At 49.2% G+C, this 7,881-nt stretch overlaps 3 protein-coding genes across 8 annotated transcripts; 2 read left to right on the top strand and 1 right to left on the bottom strand.

Moving 5' to 3' along the window:
* The first annotated feature begins 54 nt into the window (after nt 1–54).
* Arp8 (Actin-related protein 8) lies at nt 55–2,585 on the top strand. Its single transcript, XM_017083557.4, has 3 exons — nt 55–189; nt 246–834; nt 908–2,585. The coding sequence occupies exons 1-3, from the start codon at nt 182–184 to the stop codon at nt 2,141–2,143; spliced, it is 1,833 nt and encodes a 610-aa protein (XP_016939046.2). The 5' UTR covers nt 55–181; the 3' UTR covers nt 2,144–2,585.
* Nucleotides 2,586–2,591: 6 nt separating this feature from the next.
* Srx (sulfiredoxin) lies at nt 2,592–3,992 on the bottom strand. 5 transcript variants are annotated; one of them, XM_070997371.1, is made up of 3 exons: nt 3,976–3,992; nt 3,352–3,549; nt 2,592–2,884 (listed from the first exon to the last, which is right to left on the bottom strand). In XM_070997371.1, exons 1-3 carry the CDS (start codon nt 3,985–3,987, stop codon nt 2,672–2,674), a joined length of 423 nt encoding a protein of 140 aa, XP_070853472.1. In that variant the 5' UTR covers nt 3,988–3,992; the 3' UTR covers nt 2,592–2,671. The 5 variants fall into 5 exon arrangements, with proteins under 5 accessions (XP_070853472.1, XP_070853474.1, XP_070853471.1 ...); XM_070997373.1 differs by lacking the exon at nt 3,976–3,992 and adding an exon at nt 3,876–3,893; XM_070997370.1 differs by lacking the exon at nt 3,976–3,992 and adding an exon at nt 3,727–3,869 and having other exon boundaries at nt 3,352–3,568.
* On the top strand, nt 2,794–7,880 carry Mco4 (Multicopper oxidase 4). Of its 2 annotated transcripts, none has more exons than XM_065867502.2 (4): nt 2,794–2,926; nt 5,458–5,684; nt 5,893–6,529; nt 6,640–7,880. In XM_065867502.2, the coding sequence occupies exons 2-4, from the start codon at nt 5,499–5,501 to the stop codon at nt 7,629–7,631; spliced, it is 1,815 nt and encodes a 604-aa protein (XP_065723574.2). In that variant the 5' UTR covers nt 2,794–2,926; nt 5,458–5,498; the 3' UTR covers nt 7,632–7,880. The 2 variants fall into 2 exon arrangements, with proteins under 2 accessions (XP_065723574.2, XP_016939044.2); XM_017083555.4 differs by lacking the exon at nt 2,794–2,926 and adding an exon at nt 4,895–5,075.
* Nucleotide 7,881: the final 1 nt, after the last annotated feature.

The raw sequence follows: 7,881 nt of genomic DNA, 5'->3' as shown, positions 1-7,881 counted from the left end.
GAATAAACCACGTTCTCTGTAGTGTGACCAGCCTTGCATGCGAAATGCTACAATACTATGCAATACTACCATTTTTAGGTCTCTTTGTATTGTCTTGAAACGGTCACACACTGCTGTTGTTGTTTTCCCGGTTTCCCGGTGTTTTCATTTTCCAGGATCCGATCCGAAATTCGGACAGCGAATGATGCAGTGAGTATAATTGCACATCAAAGAATGCCTTGGCTACAGTGCTCTCCCTCCTCTAGGCGATCCCGTGCTAGCAGCACCAGCAGTGGCCGCCTGCCGGCTCCTCCGCCAATGGGACTTCCCCAGCCGCAGGCACATCCTCTGGAGGCGCCCAAGATCATCATAATCCATCCGGGATCGCAGCACCTGAGGATCGGCAGGGCGGCCGACTTGAATCCGCTGACCCTTCTCCATGCGGTGGCATACCGGCGGCGACAGCGGACAGCTACTGGCGACCATCCGCACCATGATCCCCTCCTGCCGCCGCTGGACAACGTCAATACCGCCCTAATGGTGGAGTTCGAGGAGCAGCGCCTGGCCGTGTCGCGCATCCTGCAGCACTGCTGTGTCGTCGATGAGAAGAAACGCCTGCGCGTGGCCACGCCGCCGCAGCAGCTGGCCCACTTCAACCGCAGCAGCCAAGCCGAGAAGGTGCCGCCGCCAAGTGGTCAGCCTACAGAGGAGCCCTGGCTGGACCGCCAGGCAGCCGTCCTCTTCGATGACAGGATCCTGCGACTCAGCGCCCTCGATGCCCGCGACTACGACATCCATTTCCCTATGCAAAGGGGCGAGCTGAATGTGCACAAGGCGAAGGGTGGCTCGCTACAGGTGAGACCTTGCAGAGAAACCCATGTAACCGCCCTTCAACCTAGTCCTTCACTAACAATCCCCCTTCTTGCAGGCCAGCCTTCAGCATTTGGAGCGCATCTGGTCTTACGCCCTGGAGGCCCGTCTGAAGATCCCGTTGCGTGAACTAGGAACCCACTGCGCAGTTTTGGTGGTCAACGATGTGTATGTGCGGCGGCATCTGCGCGAGTTCATGACCCTGCTGCTGCAGCGTTTGGGCTTCCGGCGCTGCTTCCTCGTGCAGGACAGCGTGGCCTCCACATATGGCGCCGGCATTGGCTACGGCTGTGTGGTGGACATTGGCGCCCAGAAGACCTCCATCGCATGCATCGAGGACGGTATTTCCCAGCTGGATGCAAGGGTGAGACTGCCCTATGGCGGCGGCGACCTTGACCAGGTGCTCCTCCTGCTGCTGCGCAAGTGCGGTTTTCCCTATCGCGAGTGCAATGTCCAGGAAAGTTATGTGGATGCCCATCTGCTGGATGAGCTCAAGGAGAAGTTTTGCCATCTGAATGCCAGCGTTTGTGGGGCCCAGGAGAAGCACTTTAACCTACGCAAGCAGAACGGCCAGTGGCTGCGCTACACCATCCAGGTGGGCGATGAAGCCATCATGGCACCACTTGCCCTTTTCCATACCGAGCTCCTAAACATCACGGGCCGCACGAGAGCGGTATGCACTCAACTGGCGGCGCAGGAGCAGTACGACTGCGAAGACTGTTTCGATGCGGAGTATCTGAAGGAGACGGGCCGGAAAAATGGGGTAAAGGGTGGCGATTCCATGCCCATGGGCCCAGGATCCCAGCCACGCCCCCAGCTACCCGTGACTGCTGACGACGATGAGCTGATTGTGGTGGATCAGGAGGAAGCCAACAGCAACTGCCAGCCACCGCAGGCAACGCACGCAGCTGGAGGGCACCCGAATACGAATGGCTGCTACCACAACGGCCAGGGACAGGTGTTGCCCCTCGACCAGGCCGTAATCCGAGCCATTAACCGGCTGTCCAGCTACGAGACGAAACGCAAGATGTTCGGCTCCATTCTGCTCGTGGGCAGCAGTGCCAAGCTGCCGGGCCTGGCCGCTTGGCTGGAGCACAAGATTAGCCAGCAGATGCAGCCCACCGACACTGAGGTGAACGTCTTCACCAAGGGCATGGACGCGGGCATGGTGGCGTGGAAGGGAGCGGCCATTATGTCCGTGTTGGAGAGTGCCCGTGAGCTATGGATATCGCAGAACGACTGGCAGCGCTATGGACTACGGATACTCCGCGAGAGATCGCCCTTCCTCTGGTGAGATGCCACCACCCCACCCCATTGCATTTCGAATATGTTTAGGGAATTTGTAATTGTTAAAAATAGCGTTTAGTCGAAAAGTATAAGGTTTGTAGGACCCCAACAGTAAGGCAAAGTGCCGACCAAAGCATTGACGTCTATAACAAGCGATTGTCCTCAAGAAAACCTAAAATTCATGTCTTTAAAAGTAGTATGTGTTTATTTTAAGGCACTTCAACAAAGTACGCAATATAAAAACAGGCCTCTGAGCCTGTTTTTGTTGAGCTCGTTTGTATATTTGGAATTATATGGTATTGTATCAGAGATTAGGTAAACAAATTTAGAGTCCAGCGATAAGCGCAGTATATACGCAAATTTAACGATTGCCGAAAAAAAAACAAAAAATAAAGCTAAAGTCATTGCTTTGGCCGTGAAATTCGAACTTTATCCGGCGATAAGTAAAACACGACTTTCTTATCAAAAAAAATTAACGAAAAATGCATTTGCTATAAAAAATAGAACACAGAAAACAGACGTTCGAGTACAAAGATCAGGCCAGGTACTTGGGTGCACTGGAGCCCATGTAGTGGTACAGGTCCCCCAAAGTGGACCGCACCAGCTTCGCCTTGATCGCTTCCCGCTGGAGCCGTTTGTAGGCCTCGAACCGGTGGCATCCGCCGAAGCTGAAGTAGTAGTCGCCGCCCTCGCTGCCCGAGATCCACAGCAGATCGATGGGGGGTACCTCGTCCTCGCTGGTTTCGCCCTGGAGAAAGAATAGGTGAACGTCAGTTGACTAACCAGTGGAGTAAGTAACCGGGTAAACAACAAAAAAACCTATTTTTAGTAGCCTCGACCTTATTTAAGTGCGATAAGTGTATGTATCTTTTCTCCTACTATGATAAGAATTTACATTTTTTGAAACACTTCTAATTAAAACAATTTTTTGCTAGATTAATACTTGTTCTAAGAGGAAAAGTTAATCAATTCTATTAAACTAGCTTAAAATGTCTATCTCTTATTTTAATTGAACTTTATCAAAGCTACATAGATTCACGAATTACACTTGGAATGAGTTTAAAATGTAATACAAATATCCATTTAAAACATTCTCAAAAGTAGGTTTCATATATTTTTGATTACCCAAGATAACATCAGCTATGATCCTTGCATTATAAATTTAAAAGTTAAGATCCGAATTCTTGGTTTACAGACATATTTTGCACCTTTCACCTTATCTTGGTACATTCCGTGTACCCTGTACCCTATCTTATTCGAGGTACTGGCACCCACCTTAATGGTCTCCATCAGGGATTGCACCTTCTTCTCGTCCAGAACGGAGGGTATGGGTCTCTGGATGACGCTCATCGGAACCATATGGATCTCTCCAATGCCCGCTGAGTGGATTGTGGTGTCCATGCTGCTGTGTGCCTGTCGATGGGTTAGAAATCTTCGCCAGTTGTGAAATTTCACCAATGAAATATGACTAGGTGTAAAACAACGTTATCACTGTGCATGTGGGTGGCAACCCTGCCCCGCCAGCCACCCACCCACACACACGCACACATAGACATCCGTTGTGGCTGCCACAAAACGAGAAAACCTTACTGTTTTTGGACGAAGGTGGTCCGATTTCTCTGCAGGATTGGACTGAATCCGGTGGCGCGTCTGCTCGCCAGTCGTATGAACTGGCTAATGAACTCCATGGCGGCCAATTGTACGATTTTTGCGGCGTTGAAACTTGTTTTCATACGTACACTTTGCCCAAGTGTGGGTTCGTTTACCGCTATATGTTGCTGCAGCTACTTGTTGTTTGTTTTTATGCATAATCATACCCCCCACCACCCACAAACTCACACACACACGCATAAACAGCCAGTATTGCCAGTGCGATAAAAGCGAGTGAAGACGAAATTCTAAATACATTATATACTATGTTAATGAGGGGGCTGCAGTGCTGTGGGGGGGCTGGGGGCCCCCTAATGGCAATGGCAAAAGTTCTGAATTCTCTGCTGGTGGGCAATCGCCGTTCTGATTAGCGTCAGCGCAGAAATTAAAATGTTTAATCTACGTTGACAACTCTTGCTGCTTGTTTTGTGTCCCATTCCCCAGCGCCCTATCAAAAACCAAGATAAATATAAATGCTATGTGCAAATGGGGGCCTAAAGTGCGGTTAATAAACGCTGATACTGGCTGGGATGCCTTGCCATTTACCAAGACAAGTTTAGCATATTTCTGAACAGGAAATCGCTTCAAATTCAACACATTTCAAATTTAACAGCTGCCCAGTGGCCAGCTGTCAACCCTGCATTTGACACGTTGTGCAACACTGCCAAATTCGAATTTAAAAAATACACGCGCGCTTAGAGGTTTCTTTATTTAAAAATTAGGAGTGGGTAAGAATGTAAACCACATAGTTGGTTTTTATTATATTTCTGAGTTGGTTTTTAAGGAAATCAGTTTTTTTAAATATAAATATTATTGGTCCCTTTATTTCATAACTATTTTCTTGCTATTTTTTGGAAAATGCAAAAACTTGGCAAATTTCATCTGCAAACAATTTTCGCCATCAGTAGCTGCTTGAACAAGGGAAATTATTCGTGTATTTACGTCAGTAATCGGCATCTTGTGTTCTTCAGCGGCTTGTCAGCCCCACAATCTTCAATTAACCACTACGAGTTGTTCGACACCGGGCGACAAGCAACCGATTCCGGGTAATTTTTACAGATTCCCCCGGTGGAGTTGCTTACAAAAAGGTAACCGATGACAGATGCCCCTTGACAGTCTCATTTGGCCCTCAGCCATAGCCACAAAGGCGGCGAAAAATTTTGTATATTATATATAATAGTGCCTCTGTTTTTTTCGAATACGATTTGATGCGAGCATGAAATTCAATTTGGTGCAGACACTGGTCTTCACTTTGTGCCTCATAAGCGTGCAAATATACGGCATTCAAGGTGCTTAACAGAAATGGAAAAACTATACTTCCGGAAATTGGATACATAACAAATTAACACTCCATTGAAGTTAAAAAAATGGTTTTTAAATATTTTGCAACGGATTTTTGTTTAAACAAGTGTCCAAATCTTTCAACGTTGAAAATAATAAAAATATATGATGTCTTTATGGTGGTTTCTCAACCATAACTATGTATAACGACTATTTTGACCTAAACCAAAACTTTTTTTAAAGAAAAAATTATAATATTATTTATAATCATTGAAATAATTGAAATATTACACATTCTTAGACCAAATTTTGTTAATTTTTCGAATACAAAAACCAAGTTAATAAAAAAAAACAAATGTGATCAGATCAATTTTCTAACATTACCGATAGATGCCAGTGGAAAGCGGATCGTGAGCAAGTATGAGCGGATAATGCAGATGTATCCCCAGCTGTCCTCAGGCGCAGGCGAGTCCTCGCAGTGGCGGGCGGCCGAGAAGGATAACAAGCGGCATCCTTGCAGACGCGACTGTGCGGATAACCAGCCGATGACCTGCTACTACTACATGGTGGTGCACTATGATGATACGATGGCGGAGACTTGCAAGCGATACCTCCAGGTCTCGAAAGAACCCTTTCTAAAGAAAAACATAACAATCCTCCTATGAGGGTGCCTAAAAGTATTCAGTGACAAAATAACGATGGACTATTGAATTTAACATGTAGTATTTCATACTTTTAGACACCTTTGAAAATGTTTTCAAAATCCCAGAGATATTTCCGCATCCCTTATATTCAAGATTTCTTATCATTTCCCCCACATTGCAGACAAAGTTCCGCTTCAAGCTGAATGGCAAGGAGTACGTGGACGGCATCACCCTGGCGGATCAGCTGGCGGCGAACGACGACTGCAAGTACGCCGATGGACTGGAGAGCGAGGTGATGGTGGTCAATGGTCAGCTGCCCGGGATGAACATCGAGGTGTGCCACGGCGACACCGTGGTGGCGGACGTGATCAACAGCATGCACGAGACGACGACCATCCACTGGCACGGGATGCACCAGCGGCTGACGCCGTTCATGGACGGAGTGCCCCACGTGACCCAGTACCCAATTGAAGCAGGCCAGGCTTTCCGCTACCGCTTCGAGGTGGATCATGGTGGCACCAATTGGTGGCATAGCCACACGGAGCACCAGAGGGCATTTGGGCTGGCGGGTCCACTGGTGGTGCGCATGCCACCCAAGCTGAATCCCCATGCCCATCTCTACGACTTTGACATGTCGGAGCACGTGATCATGATCCAGGACTGGGTGCACAACTTCGTGGAGAGCGTGGCCGAAAATATCCTGATCAACGGCCGGGGCAGGAACCTCAAGAAGGGCGTTAAGGCCGCCAAGCCGACGCTCTACGCCCACTTTCCGGTGGTCAGGGGCGGGCGCTACCGCTTCCGGGTGATCTTTAATGGTGAGTCAAAAGGAGAGCTTTGCTGTGCAGAAATAGGCCCTTTCAAAGACCTTAAACAAGAAACCTAAGTTACAAGAATTTAATTTATATAACTTACTTTACCCTTACAGGCGTCTCCAACTGCCCCATCAGCCTGAGCATCGACAACCACGACCTGGTGGTGATCGCCAGCGATGGCAACGACATCGAGCCCGTGGAGGTACAGCGGATTATGTTCCATGGCGCGGAGCGTTTCGACTTTGTGCTGCACGCCAACCAGGAGGTGGCCAACTACTGGATCCGGGTGAAGGGCTACAGCTTCTGCGCCAGGAACCAGTTGCATCAGGAGGCGGTGCTGCACTACCGCGATGCGGATCCCCGGAAGCTGGACGCTCACACCCTAAGCTATGCCTACGATGCGCCCGGGAAGACACTGAATGAGCTGGGCGACGAGGCGGGGGGTGGCACTAGCATATCCTTGGCCACCCTCAATGCCCAGCGACCGGAACCGGAAGTACCGCCCGCGGTGACCTTCTACACCAGCATGAACGCCTTCGAAGTGCGCCAGGGCGAGGGCTTCCGCTTCCAAATGGACGACATCAGCTTCAACATGCCCAAGATGTCCCTGCTGCAGACGCGCAACCTGGGCGTGGGCCAGTTCTTCTGCAATCGCTCCCAGCAGGCGGATCTCGGATTCAATTGCCGGCAGCGCCACTGCCAGTGCTCCAACGTCATCCAGGTGCCGGCCAACAAGCAGGTGGAGTTCGTCGTCTCCAGCCTCTCGCAGACGCCGCATCCGATTCACCTGCATGGCTACACATTTCGGGTGGTCGGGATGGGTGTGCTGGGCGAGCAGAAGATCGGTCAGATCGAGCAGATCGACAAGAAGACACCGTTGCCGCGACGCGGAAAGGGTGCTCCGCTAAAGGACTCCGTCCAGGTGCCCGCCTTCGGCTACACGATATTCCGGTTCTACTCCAACAGTCCCGGCTACTGGATGTTCCACTGCCACATCTCCCCGCACTCGGAGAACGGCATGGCAGCCGTGGTTCGGGTGGGCGAGGATGTTGAGATGAAGATGTGCCCGGTGAGCAACTGCGGACTGTGCAGTTCCGTGGCCTAGACTTACATAGTCCTTTGAGAGATCCAAAGTTGCACCGAAAGTTACCTCTCATGTGGGCAATAAAAGCGTTACCTTTAAGCTGGCATTTCAAATGGATTGATTTTGAGCGGGCGACACGAAGCAGAAATATGATTTTATATGGTAAAATATAAAAACAAAAATGTCACCATCAATTTAATATTGCCATAAACGTATTGTTTTTACTATTTTGATTTTCTCTTCGAAAATATATTTTAAATTTGATTGCAAT

The sequence above is a fragment of the Drosophila suzukii genome, chromosome X (genome assembly GCF_043229965.1).
Source record: "Drosophila suzukii chromosome X, CBGP_Dsuzu_IsoJpt1.0, whole genome shotgun sequence".
NCBI classification, from domain to species: Eukaryota; Metazoa; Arthropoda; class Insecta; order Diptera; family Drosophilidae; genus Drosophila; species Drosophila suzukii.
This window is presented reverse-complemented; position numbering and strand designations above follow the sequence as displayed.

Coding starts and splice junctions, on each gene's coding strand:
- Arp8 (XM_017083557.4), top strand. Junction 835..907: donor CGAAGGGTGGCTCGCTACAG/GTGAGACCTTGC, acceptor CCCTTCTTGCAG/GCCAGCCTTCAGCATTTGGA.
- Srx (XM_070997370.1), bottom strand. CDS start 3,869: ATGAAAACAAGTTTCAACGCCGCAAAAATCGTACAATTGGCCGCCATG. Junction 3,569..3,726: donor ACCACCTTCGTCCAAAAACA/GTAAGGTTTTCT, acceptor CAACTGGCGAAG/ATTTCTAACCCATCGACAGG. Junction 2,885..3,351: donor ACGGAATGTACCAAGATAAG/GTGAAAGGTGCA, acceptor TTCTTTCTCCAG/GGCGAAACCAGCGAGGACGA.
- Mco4 (XM_017083555.4), top strand. CDS start 5,003: ATGAAATTCAATTTGGTGCAGACACTGGTCTTCACTTTGTGCCTCATA. Junction 5,076..5,457: donor GCAAATATACGGCATTCAAG/GTGCTTAACAGA, acceptor CATTACCGATAG/ATGCCAGTGGAAAGCGGATC. Junction 5,685..5,892: donor CTTGCAAGCGATACCTCCAG/GTCTCGAAAGAA, acceptor CCCACATTGCAG/ACAAAGTTCCGCTTCAAGCT.